At 59.3% G+C, this 16,616-nt stretch overlaps 1 protein-coding gene across 2 annotated transcripts; it reads left to right on the top strand.

The window, feature by feature from the left end:
* Positions 1-230: 230 nt before the first annotated feature.
* Positions 231-9,925, top strand: LIN7B (lin-7 homolog B, crumbs cell polarity complex component; the record flags this gene model as incomplete). 2 transcript variants are annotated; one of them, XM_083882071.1, is made up of 6 exons in its annotated part: positions 231-312; positions 1,614-1,732; positions 2,507-2,578; positions 4,781-4,990; positions 8,037-8,197; positions 9,724-9,925. In XM_083882071.1, the coding sequence occupies exons 1-6, from the start codon at positions 273-275 to the stop codon at positions 9,743-9,745; spliced, it is 624 nt and encodes a 207-aa protein (XP_083738197.1). In that variant the 5' UTR covers positions 231-272. The 2 variants fall into 2 exon arrangements, with proteins under 2 accessions (XP_083738197.1, XP_083738198.1); XM_083882072.1 differs by lacking the exons at positions 4,781-4,990; positions 9,724-9,925 and having other exon boundaries at positions 8,037-8,201.
* Between the last annotated feature and the right edge of the window lie 6,691 nt (positions 9,926-16,616).

Raw genomic sequence — 16,616 nt, 5'->3', positions numbered from 1 at the left:
ATTTGGGACCCCTCCCCAAATTCAGGGTCTGGCGCGTTCTGCGCATGCGCGGAGGGCGCCATCGGCCTGGCGCGAAGGGGCGTGGCCAACTCAACAGAGGGGGCGTGGCTTGTGTGACCATATAATGATGTGGGCGTGGCCACGATAAGGCGACGTGACCTGAAACGGCGGTGGGCGTGGCTTAGGTAAGGAGGGGGCGTGGCTTAAGTGAGAGGGGGCGTTGTTTGGGCAAGGAGGGGGCGTGGCCACAGAGTGGGCGTGGCCTGTCAAAGATGGCAGCGCTGAGCGGGGACGCGCTGGGGCTGGAGCGGGGTACGGGGGGCGATTTTGGGGGTTTTTTTGGGGGGATTTTGGGGTTTTTGGGGGGTCCGGGGGGGTCAGGAGGGTGGGGGGAGGGGTGGGGAGGGTCGGGGGTGGGGGAGGGGGCGATAAAGGGGGGGGTGGGGGGGTGAAATGGGGGCGTGGAGGGAGGAATTGGGGGGGCGGGGGGGATTTGGGGGTCTTGGGGGGGATTTGAGGGGGATTTTGGGGTTTTGGGGGATCTTGGGGAGGGTTGGGGGGTCCCAGGGGGGTTTTAGGGGGTTCTGAGGGGGTTTTGGAGCGTCTTAGGGGGGATTTGGGGGGGATTTTGGGGTTTTGGAGGGTCCTGAGGGGAATTTGGGGGGTCCCAGGGATGTTTTGGAGGGTCCTGAGGGGAATTTGGGGGGGATTTTGGGGTTTTGGGGGGTCTTGGGGAGGGTTGGGGGTTCCCAGGGGGGTTTTAGGGGGTTCTGAGGGGGTTTTGGAGCGTCTTAGGGGGGATTTGGGGGGGATTTTGGGGTTTTGGAGGGTCCTGAGGGGAATTTGGGGGGTCCCAGGGGGGTTTTGGAGGGTCCTGAGGGGATTTTGGGGGGTCCTGGGGGTTTTGGGGGGTCTTGGGGAGGGTTGGAGGGTCCCAGGGGGGTTTTGGGGGGTCCTGAGGGGAATTTGGAGGGTCCCAGGGGGGTTTTGGGGGGTCTTGGGGAGGATTGGGGGGTCCTGGGGGGGATTTAGGGGACCCTGGGAGGGGTTTTGGGGGTCCTGGGGGAATTTGGGGACGAGGAAGGGCTGGGGGTTCATGGGGGGGGGATAAGGAGGGATCCAGGGCAAATTTTGGGGTGTTTTGGGGTAATTTTTGAGCTTTTTTTGGGTTGTTTTAAGGTGCCCTGGGGTGTGATTTTGGGGTGACTCTGGGGCTGATTTTGGGGTAATTTTAGGCTGATTTTTGTGCATTTTTGGGTTTGATTTTAAGGTGTTTTGGGGCTGATTTTTGGGTGGTTTTGGGCTGATTTTGGGGTGTTTTGGGGTGATTTTTGTGCATTTCTGGGTTTGATTTTAAAGTACCTTGGGGGGTGATTTTGGGGTGTTTTTGGGGTGTCTTGGGGCTGATTTTGGGGTGATTTTGGGGTGTTTTGGGGATTATTTTGAGATGCTCTGGGGGATGATTTTGGGGTGACTCTGGGGCTGATTTTGGGGTAATTTTGGGGTGATTTTTGTGCATTTCTGGGTTTGATTTTAAAGTACCTTGGGGGGTGATTTTGGGGTGTTTCTGGGGCCGATTTTGGGGTGATTTTTGGGTGTTTTGGGGTCCCCAGACGTGTCCCGGGCCGTGGAGCTGCTGGAGAGGCTCCAGCGCAGTGGGGAGTTGCCCCCCCAGAAGCTGCAGGCGCTGCAGAGGGTCCTGCAGAGCAAGTTCTGCTCCGCCATCCGCGAGGTCACCCCGAAACACCCCGAAAACACCCCAAAACCTGCTGAAAACACCCCAAAACCAGCCCAAAATCACCCCCAACCCCCCAAAACCTCCTCAAAACCTCCTCAAAACCCCCCAAACCTCCTCAAAACCCCCAACACCTCCTCAAAATCCCCAAAACCACCCCAAAAACCCCCAAAACCTCCTCAAAACCCTCCAAAACCTCCTCAAAACCCCCCAAAAACACCCCAAAACCTCCTCAAAACCACCCCAAAACCTCCCCAAAACCACCCCAAAACCCCCCAAAACCTCCTCAAAACCCCCCAAACCTCCTCAAAACCTCCTCAAAACCCCCCAAACCACCCCAAAAACCCCCAAAACCACCCCAAAAACTACCCTGGGAACCCCAAAATCCCCCCCAAATCCCCCCAAAAACACCCCAAAAACCCCCCAAAACCTCCTCAAAACCCCCCAAACCACCCCAAAAACCACCCTGGGAACCTCAAAAGCCCCTAAAACACCCCAAACCCCACCCCAGGAACCTCAAAACCACCCTGGGAATCCCAAAACCCCCCAAAACCACCCCAGGAACCTTAAAACCACCTGAAACCCCCCAGAACCACCCCAAAAACCACCCTGGGAACCCCCAAACCCACCCTGGGAACCCCAAAACCCCCCCTGGGAACCCCAAAATCCTCCAGGCCCCCCCCAGTTCCCCCCGGGGTCCCCCCAAATCCCTCCAGCCGCCCCTTGGGGGGTTCAGGGGGGTGACTTTGGGGTTTTGGGGTCCCCCCCCAGGTGTATGAGCAGCTCTACGACACCCTGGACATCGCGGGGAGCCCCGAGATCCGCGCCCACGCCACGGCCAAGGTACCCCAAACACCCCCGGGGACCCCAAAAACAACCTGGGGGCCCCAAAAACAACCTGGGGACCCTAAAATTCCTTCTGGGACCCCAAACCTCCTCAGGGACCGTAAAATCCCTCCTGGGGACCCCAAAAACAACTCCTGGGACGCCAAACACAGCCTGGGGACCCTAAAACTCACCCCAGGGACCCCAAAACTCCTCCTGGAGACCCCAAAACCAACCTGGGGTTCCCAAAAACAACCTGGGGTCCCTAAAACCCCTCCTGGGACCCCAAAAAAACAACCTGGGGACCCTAAAATTTCCTCCTGGGACCCCAAAACTACTCCTAGAGCCCCAAAAACAACTCTGGGGACCCCAAAAACAACTGTGGGGATCCCAGAAACACCCAATGTCCCCAATGTCCCTCAATGTCCCCGTTGCCCCCAATGTCCCAGACACCCTCAATCACCCCAATACCCCCCACTGTCCCCAGTGTCCCCACTGTCCCCAATGTCCCCAATGTCCCCAATGTCCCCAACATCCCCAATGTCCCCATTGACCTCAATACCCCCAACGTCCCCAATGTCCCAAATGTCCCCAATCCCCTCATTGTCCCCAATGTCCCATTATCCCCAATGTCCCCAATGTCCCCAATGACCCCCAATCCCCCCAATGTCCGCAACACTCTCAATGTCCCCAATATTCACCAGTGTCCCACAATGTCCCCAATGTCCCCCAGTGACCCCAATGCTCCCAATGTCCCCAGTGTCCTCAATGACCCCAATACCCCCCAATGTCCCCAATAACCCAAATGTCCCTGATGTCCCCAGTCCCCCCATTGTCCCCAATGACCCCAATACCCACAATGTCCCCAACACTCTCAATGTCCCCAATGTCCCCAATGTCCCCATTGACCCCAATGCCCCCAATACCCCCAAATGTCTCCAACGTCCCCAATGTCCTCAATGTCCCCAATCCCCTCATTGTCCCCAATGTCCCATTATCCCCAATGACCCCAATGCCCCCAATGCTCCCAATGTCCCCAATGTCCCTGATGTCCCCAATGCCCTTAATGACCCCAATCCCCCCAATGTCCCCAACACTCTCAATGTCCCCAATATTCACCAGTGTCCCACAATGTCCCCAATGTCCCCAATGTCCCCAATGTCCCCAATGTCCCCATTGTCCCCAATGTCCCCAATACCCCCAAATGTCCCCAATGTCCCCAATGTCCTCAATGTCCCCAATCCCCTCATTGTCCCCAATGTCCCCAGTATCCCCAAATGTCCCCACTGTCCCCTCAATGTCCCCCGTGTGTCCCCAGGCCACGGTGGCGGCGTTTGCGGCCAGCGAGGGCCACGCCCACCCGCGGGTGGTGGAGCTGCCCAATGTCCCCAATGTCCCCAATGTCCCCAATGTCCCCAATGTCCCCAGTATCCCCAATGTCCTCAATGACCCCAATGTCCCCAGTGTCTCCAATACCCCCAATGACTCCAGTGTCCCCAATGTCCCCAATACTATCAATGTCCCCAATGTCCCCAATGTTCCCAATGTCCCCAGTGTCCCAGATAACCTCAATGACCTTAATGTCCCCAATAGCCTCAATGTCCCCAATATTCCCCAGTGTCCCCAATACCATCAATGTCCCCAATGTCCCAGATACCCCCAATGTCCCTCAGTGTCCCCAATGCTCCCAATGTCCCCAATGACCCCAGTGTCCCCCAGTGTCCCCATTGTCCCCATTGTCCCCCATCCCCTCAATGTCCCCAATGTCCCCGACTTCCCCAATACCCCAAATGTCCCCAATGTCCCCAATGCTCCCAATGTCCCCAAATGTCCCCAATGTCCCCAGTGCCCCCACTGTCCCCTCAATGTCCCCAATGTCCCCAGGCCACGGTGGCGGCGTTTGTGGCCAGCGAGGGCCACGCCCACCCGCGGGTGGTGGAGCTGCCCACTGTCCCCAATGTCCCCAATGTCCCCAATCTTCCCAATATCCCCAATGTCCCCAATGTCCCCAATGTCCCCAATGTCCCCAATGTCCCCAATGTCCCCAATCCCCTCATTGTCCCCAATGTCCCATTATCCTCAATGACCCCAATGTCCTTAATGACCCCAATGCCTCCAATGTCCCCAATGACCCCAATACCCCAAATGTCCCCAGTGTCCCCAGTGCCCCCATTGACCCCAGTGCCCCCAGTGTCCCCTCAATGTCCCCACTGTCCCCAGGCCACGGTGGCGGCGTTTGCGGCCAGCGAGGGCCACGCCCACCCGCGGGTGGTGGAGCTGCCCAAGACCGAGGAGGGTTTGGGTTTCAACATCATGGGGGGCAAAGAGCAGAACTCGCCCATCTACATCTCCCGCGTCATCCCCGGCGGCGTGGCCGACCGCCACGGGGGGCTCAAACGGGGCGACCAGCTGCTCAGCGTCAACGGCGTGGTGAGAACTGGGGGAAAATCCCAGATTTTGGGGTTTTTTTGGGTTTTTCGGGAGGTTTGGGGGGGTTTTGGGGGTGACTGACCCCCACGGGGGCTCAAACGGGGCGACCAGCTGCTCAGCGTCAACGGCGTGGGGAGATTTGGGGATTTGGGGTGGTTAAATTGGGATTTGAGGGGGTTTGGGTGGTTAAATTGGGATTTGGGGTGGTTAAATTGGGGTTTGGGGTCCTTAAATTGGGGTTTGGGGTGATTAGATTGTGGATTGAGTGGTTAAGTTGGAGTTTGGGGTGGTTAGATTTGGGTCTGGAGTGGATAAATTGGTGTTTGGGATGGTCAAGTTGGGGTTTGAAGGGGTTTGGGGCGGTTAAATTGGGGTTTACGGGGGTTTGGGGCAGTTAAATTGGGATTTACGGGGCTTTGGGGCAGTTAAATTGGGATTTACGGGGGTTTGGGGCGGTTAAATTGGGATTTGAGGGGGTTTGGGAAGTTAAATTGGGATTAAACAGGGTTTGGAGTGGATGAATTGGGGTTTGGGGTGATTAGATTGTGGATTGAGTGGTTAAGTTGGATTTTGGGGTGGTTAAATTGGGGTCTGGGGTGGTTACATTGGGATTTGTAGGGGTTTAGGGCAGTTAAATTGGGATTAAACGGGGTTTGGGGTCCTTAAATTGGGATTTAATGGGGTTTGGAGTGGATGAATTGGGGTTTGGGGGGGTTAAAATGGGGTTTGGAGTAGTTAAATTGGGGTCTGGAGTGGATAAATTGGGGTTTGGGGTGGTTACGTTGGGTTTGGAGTGGGTAAATTGTGATTTTTGGGGTGATTATAGGGGGTTTGGGGTGGTTAAATTGGGGTTTGGGGTGGTTAAATTGGGGTTTGAGGGGGTTTGGGGTGGTTAAATTGGGATTTGGGTGGTTAAATTGTGGTTTTTGGGGTGATCAGGGCAGCTCTGGGTGGGTTTTTGGGGTCAGGGCAGGTTCAAGGCAGGTTTTTGGAGTTTGAGCCACTTCGGGTTGGGTTTTTGGGGTTTTGTGTGGGATTTTGGGCTCGGGGCAGTTTTTGGGCAGCTTTTTGTGGTTCTGGTTGGATTTTTGGGGTTCCAGTCGGGTTTATGAGATCAGGGCAGGTTCTGGTTGGCTTTTTGGGGTTGGTGCAGGTTCTGTTTGGGTTCTGGGGATTCCAGTGGGGTTTTGGGGTCAGGGCAGGTTCCGGGTGCATTTTGGGGGATTTTGGGTGGGTTTTTGGGGTCAGGGCAGGTTCTGGGTGGATTTTTTGGGGTTCTGATTGGGATTTTGGACTCAGGGCAGTTTCGGGCTGGATTTTTGGGGTTCCATTCGGGATTTTTTGGCTCAGAGTGTGGAGGGGGAGCAGCACGAGGGGCCGTGGAGCTCCTGAAGGCGGCACAGGGGGTTTTTTAGGGTTCTGGTTGGGTTTTTTGGGATCAGGGCAGGTTCTGGGCAGGTTTTTGGGGTCAGGGCAGGTTTTGGGTGGGTTTTTGGGGTCGGGGCAGTTTCTGGTTGGGTTTTTGGGGTTCTGGTTGGGTTTTTGGGGTTCTGGTTGGATTTTTGGGGCTCCAGACGCGTTTTTTGAGATCAGGGCAGGTTCTGGTTGTATTTTTGGATCCCCATGGATGTTTTTTGGGGCTCAGAGCGTGGAGGGGGAGCAGCACGAGGGGCCATGGAGCTCCTGAAGGCCGCCCAGGGGGGTTTTTGGGTTTCTGGCTGGATTTTTGAGGTTCTATCAGGGTTTTTTGGGGCTCAGAGTGTGGAGGGGGAGCAGCACGAGGGGCCGTGGCGCTCCTGAAGGCGGCTCAGGGGGTTTTTTGGGGTTCTGGGTGGATTTTTGGGGTTCTGGGTGGGTTTTTTGGGATCAGGGCAGGTTCTGGGCAGGTTTTTTGGGGTTCCAGTTGGGTTTGTGGGATCAGGGCAGGTTCTGGGCGGGTTTTTGGGTTTCGTGTGGGATTTTGGGCTCAGGGCAGTTTTTGGGTGGCTTTTTGAGGTTCTGTCTGGGTTTTTGGGGTTCAAATCGGGTTTATGGGATCAGGGTGGGTTTTTGGGGTTCCATTGAGGGTTTTTGGGGCTCAGAGTGTGGAAGGAGAGCAGCACGAGGGGCCCTGGAGCTGCTGAAGGCGGCCCAGGGGGGTTTTTGGGTTTCTGGCTGGATTTTTGGGGTTCCATTGAGGATTTTTTGGCTCAGAGCGTGGAGGGGGAGCAGCACGAGCGCGCCGTGGAGCTCCTGAAGGCGGCCCAGGGGGTTTTGGGGTCTCAGTTGGGATTTTTTGGGCTCAGAGCGTGGAAGGAGAGCAGCACGAGCAGCCCTGGAGCTGCTGAAGGCCGCCCAGGGGGTTTTGGGGTTCCATTGAGGATTTTTTGGCCCAGAGTGTGGAGGGGGAGCAGCACGAGGGGCCCTGGAGCTGCTGAAGGCGGCCCAGGGGGGTTTTTGGGTTTCTGGCTGGATTTTTGGGGTTCCATTGAGGATTTTTTGGGCTCAGAGTGTGGAAGGAGAGCAGCACGAGCGCGCAGTGGAGCTCCTGAAGGCCGCCCAGGGGGTTTTGGGGTCTCAGTTGGGATTTTTGGGGCCCAGAGCGTGGAGGGAGAGCAGCACGAGGGGCCGTGGAGCTGCTGAAGGCGGCCCAGGGGGTTTGGGTGTATTTTTGAGGTTCTATCAGGGTTTTTTTGGCCCAGAGTGTGGAGGGGGAGCAGCACGAGCGCGCCGTGGAGCTCCTGAAGGCGGCCCAGGGGGTTTTGGGGTCTCAGTTGGGATTTTTTGGGCTCAGAGTGTGGAAGGAGAGCAGCACGAGCACGCGGTGGAGCTGCTGAAGGCCGCCCAGGGGGTTTTGGGGTCTCAGTTGGGATTTTTTGGCTCAGAGTGTGGAGGGGGAGCAGCACGAGGGGCCGTGGAGCTCCTGAAGGCCGCCCAGGGGGTTTTGGGGTCTCAGTTGGGATTTTTTGGGCTCAGAGTGTGGAAGGAGAGCAGCACGAGCGCGCGGTGGAGCTCCTGAAGGCGGCCCAGGGGGTTTTGGGGTTCCATTGAGGATTTTTTGGCTCAGAGTGTGGAGGGGGAGCAGCACGAGCGGGCTGTGGAGCTCCTGAAGGCGGCGCAGGGCTCGGTGAAGCTCGTGGTCCGGTACACGCCGCGGGTGCTGGAGGAGATGGAGGCGCGGTTCGAGAAGCTGCGCACGGCGCGGCGCCGGCAGCACAACAGCTACTCGTGAGAGACACAAAAAAACCCAAAAATCCCTCAGTGAGAGTGTCCCTGTGGTCCTAAATCCCTGTGGTCCTAAATCCTCATGTCCCCAAATCCCTGTGGCTCCAAATCCCCGTGTCCCAAAATCCCTGAGCCCCAAATCTCTGTGTCCCTAAATCACTGAGTCCCCAAAATCTGAGTCCTCAAATCCCTGAGACCCCAAAACCCCCAGTCCCAATGTCCCTGTGGCCCCAAATCTCTGTGTCCCCAAAATCTGAGTCCCCAAATTCCTGAGTCCCCAAAATCCCCATGTTCCCAAATCTCAGTGTCCCCAAATCTCTGAGTCCTGAAATCACTGCACCCCAAATCGTGTTCCCCAAGTCCCTGTGTCCCCAAATCTCTGTGTCCCCAAATCTTTGTGTCCTCAAATCACTGAGTCCCCAAAATCTGAGTCCTCAAATCCCTGAGACCCCAAAACCCCCAGTCCCAATATCCCTATGGCCCCAAATCCCCGTGTCCCAAAATCCCTGTGGTCCTAAATCCCTCAGTCCCCAAATCCCTGAGCCCCAAATCTCTGTGTCCCTAAATCACTGAGTCCCCAAAATCTGAGTCCTCAAATCCCTGAGACCCCAAAACCCCCAGTCCCAATGTCCCTGTGGCCCCAAATCCCTGTGTCCCAAAATCCCTGTGGTCCTAAATCCCTCAGTCCCCAAATCCCTGAGCCCCAAATCCCCGTGTCCCAAAATCTGAGTCCCCAAAATCTGAGTCCCCAAATCACTGAGACCCCAAAACCCCCAGTCTCAATGTCCCTGTGGCCCCAAATCTCTGTGTCCCCAAAATCTGAGTCCCCAAATTCCTGAGTCCCCAAAATCCCCATGTCCCCAAATCTCAGTGTCCCCAAATCTCTGAGTCCTGAAATCACTGCACCCCAAATCGTGTTCCCCAAGTCCCTGTGTCCCCAAATCCCCATGTCCCCAAATCTTTGTGTCCTCAAATCACTGAGTCCCCAAAATCTGAGTCCCCAAATCCCTGAGACCCCAAAACCCCCAGTCCCAATGTCCCTGTGGCCCCAAAGCCCCGTGTCCCAAAATCCCTGAGTCCCCAAAATCCCCGAGTCCCCAAAATCCCCGTGTCCCCAAATCTCTATGTCCCCAAAATCACTGAGTCCCCAAATTTCTGAGTCCCCAAAATCTGAGTCCCCAAATCCCTGAGACCCCAAAACCCTCAGTCCCCAAATCCCTGTGTCCCAAAATCCCCGTGGAATCTGCGGCCCCAAACGCCTGAGCCCCGAAATCCCCACAATCCCAAAACCCCTTCGGCCCAACAATCCCAAACCCCCCAAATTTCACCCCAAAACTGCCACAGCCCCAAACCCCAAAATCCCCAAATCCCAAAATCCCAAAACCCCAAATCCCAAAATCCCCAAAACCCCAAATCCCAAAATCCCCAAATCCCAAATCTCAAAACCCCAAATCCCCAAATCCTCAGCCAACCCCAAACCCCCCCGAGCCCCCCAACCCCACTGACCCCACCCCGATTTCACCCCACAGGTCACTGGAATCGAGGGGGTAGAACCCCCCAGGACCCCCCAGGACCCACCAGGATCCCCCAGGACCCCTCAAACTGCCCTGGGACCCCCCCAGGGACCCCCAGGGACCCTCTGAGACCCACCAGGGACCCCCTGGACCCTCTGGGACCCCCATGGGACCCCTCAGGACCCTGTGGGACCACCCAGGACCCCTCAAACTGCCCTGGGACCCTCCTGGGACCCCCCAGGACCCTCCTGGGATCCCCCAAAATCCTTCCAGGACCCCCTGGGACCCCCAGGATCACCCAAGACTCTCTGGGACACCCCTAGGAACCCCCTGGGACCCCAAAAGGACCCCCCAAAGACCCCTCTGGGAACCCCCTGGGAACCCCCAGGATCCCCTAGGACTCTCTGGGACCCTCCAAAATCCCTCCAGGACCCCCTGGGACCCCCAGGACCCCCCAGGACTCTCTGGGACCTTCCAGGACCCTCCTGGGACCCCCCAAAATCCCTCCAGGACCCCCTGGGACCCCCAGGATCCCCCAGGACTCCCCAGGACCCCCCTGGGACCCCAAAGGGACCCCCCAGGACCCCCCAAAGACCCCCCCCCTCTGTATATTTGGGCTATTTATGGGGCACAGCCCCTCCCCCCCTGTACAGTATTTATTGGCTCCTATTTAAAGGTGTGGCCCAGGTGGGTCACCTGAGTGTCACCTGAGTGTCACCTGAGTGTCACCTGTGTCACTTCGGGGGAGGGGTCCGGGTGCCTTTTCTGGGGTGGGGGAGGTTGTAACCATGGAAACGGAGGAGGGGCTTGGTTTCCATGGAGACGGGGATGGGGGAGGAGAAATACTGTCTCCATGGCAACGGGGTTGGATTGGGGGTGTGGTCAATCTATTGCCATGGCAACTGGGGGAGGAGAAATCCCGTTTCCATGGCAACACACATGGATGGGGGGGGATGGTCCATCACCATGGCAACCGTGAGGGGGCGTGGCCACATCCCCATAGCAACCTGGGAGGGGGCGTGGCCAAGTCTACATGGCAACACACCTGGATGGTCCATCACCATGGCAACCCAGGAGGGGGCGTGGCCACGTCGCCATGGCAACCTGGGAGGGGGCGTGGCCACGTCGCCATGGCAACCTGGGAGGGGGCGTGGCCACGTCGCCATGGCAACCTGGGAGGGGGCGTGGCCACGTCGCCATGGCAACGTGGGAGGGGACGTTACCATATCTCCATAGCAACCTGGGAGGGGGTGGAGCTAAATCTCCATGGTAACCTATGAGGGGGCGTGGCCACATCTCCATGGCAACACAGGTGGATGAGGGCGGTTTCCATGGTAACACACATAGGGATGCGGGGGTTCTGTCTCCATGGCAACCGGGTTGAGTGATGCTCCGTCTCCATGGTAACGGGGTTGGATGATGCTCTGTTGCCATGGTAACCGCAGGGAGGGCAGCTGGTCCCGTCTCCATGGCAACGGGGTTGAGTGATGCTCCGTCTCCATGGCAACGCGCATGCGCCGCCGCCCCCGCCCCCGCCCGATGACATCACCCCGCCGAGGCCCCGCCCCCCTCGCGCTCCCATTGGCCGCTCCCGCCCAGGCCACGCCCCCCTCCCCCACCCGCCGCGGGGGCGGGGCCTGAGCGCCGCCGGGGCCTCGGGGCGCGCTCCCATTGGCCGGCGGCGCCGTCAATCAGCGCGGCTCTTAAAGGGCCCGCGCAGCGTTTCGCGGGGCCGGCCGGGGGGGGGTCGGTACCCGGGGGGGGGGCGGGCGGCGGCCGCGGGGCTCGGGCGGGCCCGGGGCGCGCTGGGGGCCTGAACGGGCGCGGGGGCGACGGGCGGCGACCCCCCCCCCCCAGCCCGGGGCCCCCCCTCCCCGCCGGGCCGCCTCCCTCCGCCGGAGCTGCCGCAGCGCCGCTCGGAGCACAGGTGAGAGCAGGGCCCGGAGCCCCCCCGGGAGCCCCCCGGGAGCCCCCCGGGACCCCCAGCCCGCTGCCGGCAGCCGCATCCCCATCCCATCCCAAACCCGGCATCCGCATCCCAAACCCGGCAGCCGCATCCCAAATGTGGCATCTGCATCCTGAATGTGGCATCTGCATCCCAAAACCGGCATCCGCATCCTGAGCCCACCGCAGCCCCGGCATCCGCATCCTAAATCCGGCATCCGCATCCCAATCCCCATCCCGGCCCCGCCATCCCCATCCCGGCCCCACCATCCCCATCCCGACCCCATCCCAAATCTGATATTCCCATCTCAGCCCCCCCTTCTCCATCCCAATCCCCATCCCGGCCCCCCCATCCCCATCCCAAACCCCCCATCCCCATCCCAAATCTGGCCTCTCCATCCCGACCCCATCCTGGCCCCCCAACCCCATCCCGACCCCATCCCCGGCATCCCCATCCCCATCCTGGCCCCATCCCCAGGCCCACCTTCCCCATCCCGACCCCATCCCAAATGTGGCCTCTCCATCCCGACCCCATCCCAAATCTGATATTCCCATCTCAGCCCCCCTTCTCCATCCTGACCCCATCCCCAGGCCCCTCATCCGCATCCCACCTCTGACATCCCCATCCTGACCCCATCCTGGCCCCCCCAACCCTGTCCTGACCCCATCCTCGGCCCCAACATCCTCATCCTGACCCCATCCCAAATGTGGCATCTCAGTCCCGACCCCATCCCAAATGTGGCATCATTTCCATCCCGGCCCCATCCCAGGCCCACCATCCACATCCTGACCCCGGCATCCTCTTCCTGCATCCCAACTCCATCCCAAATCCAGCATCCCCATCCTGACCCCATCCCAAATGTGGCATCTCAGTCCTGACCCCATCCCGGCCCTGTCATCCCCATCCTGACCCCATCCCAAATTTGGGATCCGAATCCTGGCCCCGCCATCCCCATCCTGATCTCATCCCATCCCCAGCATCCGCATCCCAAATCTGACATGGGAATCCTGGCCCCATCCCAAATCTGGGATCTGGATCTCGACCCTACCACCGACATCCCCATCCCAATCCCATCCCCGGCATCTCCATCCCAAATGTGGCATCTCAGTCCCAACCCCATCCCTGGCATCTCCATCCCACCTTCGACATCCCGACCCCATCCTGGGCCCACCATCCCCATCCCCATCCCATCCCTGCCATCCCCATCCCAAATCTGACATGGGAATCCCGGCCCCATCCCTGACCTCACCATCCCCATGCCAGCCCCATGCTGGGCCTGCCATCCTCATCCTGACCCCAATCCTGACCCCTCCATCCCAGTCCCGACCCCAATCCCAGCCCTGCCATCCCCATCCCGACCTCATCCCATCCCCGGCATCCGCATCCCAAATCTGACACTGGAATCCTGGCCCCATCCCAAATCTGGGATCTGGATCTCGACCCCATCCCCGGCATCCCCATCCTAATCCCAATCCCATCCCTGGCCCCTCCATCCCAAATGTGGCATCTCCATCCCACCTCTGACATCCCGACCCCATCCCGGGCCTGCCATCCCCATCCCGACCCCAATCCTGACCCCCTCCATCCCAGTCCCGACCTCATCCCAAATTTGGGATCTGAATCCCGGCCCCGCCATCCTCATCCTGACCCCAATCCTGACCCCCTCCATCCCAGTCCCAACCCCAATCCCGGCCCTGCCATCCCCATCCCGACTCCATCCCCATCCCAAACCTGGTATCTCCATCCCGGCCCCCCATCCCCATCCCAAATGTGGCATCCAGATCCTGACCCCATCCCGGCCCTGCCATCCCCATCCTGATCCTGATCCTGGCACCCCCATCCCAATCCTGACCCCATCCTGGTCCCCCCATCCCAATCCCAGCCCTATCCCCAGTCCCTCAACCTCTATCCTGACCCCATCCCAAATCTGTCACCCGGATCCTGATCCCATCCTGACCTCAATCCCATCCTGACCCCCCCCATCCCAATCTCAGCCCCATCCCAATCCCCATCCCAAACCTGTCCCCTGCATCCTGACCCCCCCATCCCCGTCCTGACCCCAATCCCATTCTGACCCCCCCCATCCCAATCCCGGCCCCATCCCAAACCTGTCACCTGCATCCTGACCCCGTCCCAATCCCATCCCAATCCCCATCCTGACCCCATCCTGACCCCAATCCCATCCTGATCCCCCCCATCCCAATCCCATCCCCATCCCAATCCTCATCCCGGCCCCATCCCAAACCTGTCACCTGGATCCTGACCCCATCCAGACCCCCCCACCCCAATCCCAATCCTAATCCTGACCCCCCCATCCCCGTCCTGACCCCAATCCCATTCTGACCCCCCCATCCCAATCCCATCCCCATCCCAATCCCGGCCCCATCCCAAACCTGTCACCTGCATCCTGACCCCATCCTGGCCCCCCATCCCAATCCCATCCCAATCCCCATCCTGACCCCATCCCAATTCTGGGATCTCCATCCCAATCCTAATCCCGGCCCCCCCATCCCATCCCATCCCATCCCATCCCATCCCATCCCATCCCATCCCCATTCCGGCCCCCTCCCAAATCTGGGATCCCAATCCCGACCCCCTCCCCACCCCCAGCTCACCCTACAGGTGAACCCATTTCATCCCACCTGGAACTGCCCCCATTGAACCCTGCAGGCCCCAGGGCCTCCCAGTTCAGCCCAGTTCAGCCCAGTTCACCCCAGTATCCCCCAATTCCATTCCAGTATCCCCCATTCCATCCCAGTACCCCCCTAGTCCATCCCAGTCCATCCCAGTACCTCCCAGTGCCCCCCAGTTCATCCCAGTACCCCCCCAGTCCATCCCAGTTCCCCCCAGTTCCATCCCAGTATCCCCCAGTTCCATCCCAGTATCCCCCAGTCCATCCCAGTACCTCCCAGTGCCCCCCAGTTCATCCCAGTACCCCCCCAGTCCATCCCAGTTCCCCCCAGTTCATCCCAGTACCCCCCAGTTCCATCCCAGTATCCCCCAGTTCCATCCCAGTATCCCCCAGTTCATCCCAGTACCTCCTAGTTCATGCCAGTATCCCCCAGTCCATCCCAGTATCCCCCAGTCCATCCCAGTGTCCCCCAGTTCCCCCATTTCATCCCAATGCTCCCATTTCATCCCAGTGCCCCCCAGTCCACATCCCAGCACCCCCCAGTTCATCCCAGTGCTCCCCCAGTTCATCCCAGTATCCCCCAGTTCATCCCAGTTCATCCCAGTCCATCCCAGTACCCCCCCCCCAGTTTACCCCAGTACCCCCCAGTCCATCCCAGTATCCGCCAGTCTATCCCAGTTCCCCCCATTCCATCCCAGTTCATCCCAGTTCCCTCCCAGTCCATCCCACTACCTTCCAGTACCCCCCAGTCCATCCCAGTTCATCCTCGGTCCATCTCAGTTTCCCCCAGTTCACCCCAGTATCCCCCCTGTTCCATCCCAGTTCATCCCAGTGCCCCCCAATTCATCCCAGTGCCCCCCATTCCATCCCAGTACCCCACAGTCCATCCCAGTGTCCCCCAGTCCATCCCAGTATCCCCCAATGCCATCCCAGTCCATCCCAGTGCCTCCCAGTACTTCCCATTTCCCCCAGTACCCCCCCCCCAGTTTCCCCCATTCCATTCCAGTACCCCTCCAGTTCATCCCAGTGCCCTCCCAGTTCATCCCAGTATCCCCAGTTCCATCCCGGTATCCTGCATTCCATCCCAGTACCCCCCCATTTCATCCCAGTATCCCCCAGTCCATCCCAGTTCCCCCCAGTCCATCCCAGTGCCCCCAGTGCTCCCCAGTCCATCCCAGTTCCCCCCGCTCCATCCCAGTTCATCCCAGTTCATCCCAGTACCCTCCAATTCCATTCCAGTATCCCCCCAGTTCATCCCAATACACTCCCAGTTCATCCCAGTGATCCCCAGTTCATCCCAGTATCCCCCAATGCCATCCCAGTTCATCCCAGTATCCCCCAGTTCCATCCCAGTTCCCTCCCAGTCCATCCCAGTACCCCCCCAGTCCATCCCAGTGCCCCCCAGTCCATCCCAGTTCCCCCCAGTTCATCCCAGTATCCCCCAGTTCCCCCCACTCTGGGGACCCCCCTCACACCTGAGGGCACCCAGGTGTTCACAGACCCTCCCCACACCCCCTCAAGAATTTTGGGGGGTTCCCAGGTGTTGGGGACCAGCAGGGAGCTGGTCCAGGTGTGTCCAGGTGTGCTCAGGTGTGTTACAGGTGTGTGTTCAGGTGTGCTCAGGTGTGCCCAGGTGTGTTACAGGTGTCCCCAGGTGTGCCCAGGTGTGTTACAGGTGTGCCCCAGGTGTATCCAGGTGTGTCCAGGTGCACCCAGGTGTGTTACAGGTGTGTGCCCAGGTGGGCCTGGTATGCTCAGGTGTGTGCCCAGGTGTGTTACAGGTGTGTCCAGGTGTATCCAGGTGTGCCCAGGTGTCCCCAGGTGTCTCCAGGTGCACCCAGGTGTGTTACAGGTGTGTGCCTAGGTGTATCCAGGTGTGCCCAGATGTATCCAAGTGGTCACAGGTGTGCCTGGGTGTGTTACAGGTGTGTCCAGGTGCACCCAGGTCTGCTACAGGTGTGTGCCCAGGTGTATCCAGATGTACCCCAGGTGTATCCAGGTGGTCACAGGTGTGCTCAGGTGTGTCCAGGTGTGTCCAGGTGTGTTACAGGTGTGTGCCCAGGTGTGTCCAGGTGTATCCAGGTGTGCCCAGGTGTGTGCTCAGGTGTGTTACAGGTGTGTGCCCAGGTGTGCTCCAGGTGTATCCAGGTGTGCCCAGGTGTGTGCTCAGGTGTGTTACAGGTGTGTGCTCAGGTGTGTTACAGGTGTGTGCTCAGGTGTATCCAGATATGCCCAGGTGTGTCCAGGTGTGCCCAGGTGTGTCCAGGTGTGCCCCAGGTGTGTCCAGGTGTGCCCCAGGTGTATCCAGGTGTGTGTCCAGGTGTGCCCAGG

The sequence above is a fragment of the Zosterops lateralis genome (genome assembly GCF_965231275.1).
Source record: "Zosterops lateralis genome assembly, chromosome: 37".
NCBI classification, from domain to species: domain Eukaryota; kingdom Metazoa; phylum Chordata; class Aves; order Passeriformes; family Zosteropidae; genus Zosterops; species Zosterops lateralis.
This window is presented reverse-complemented; position numbering and strand designations above follow the sequence as displayed.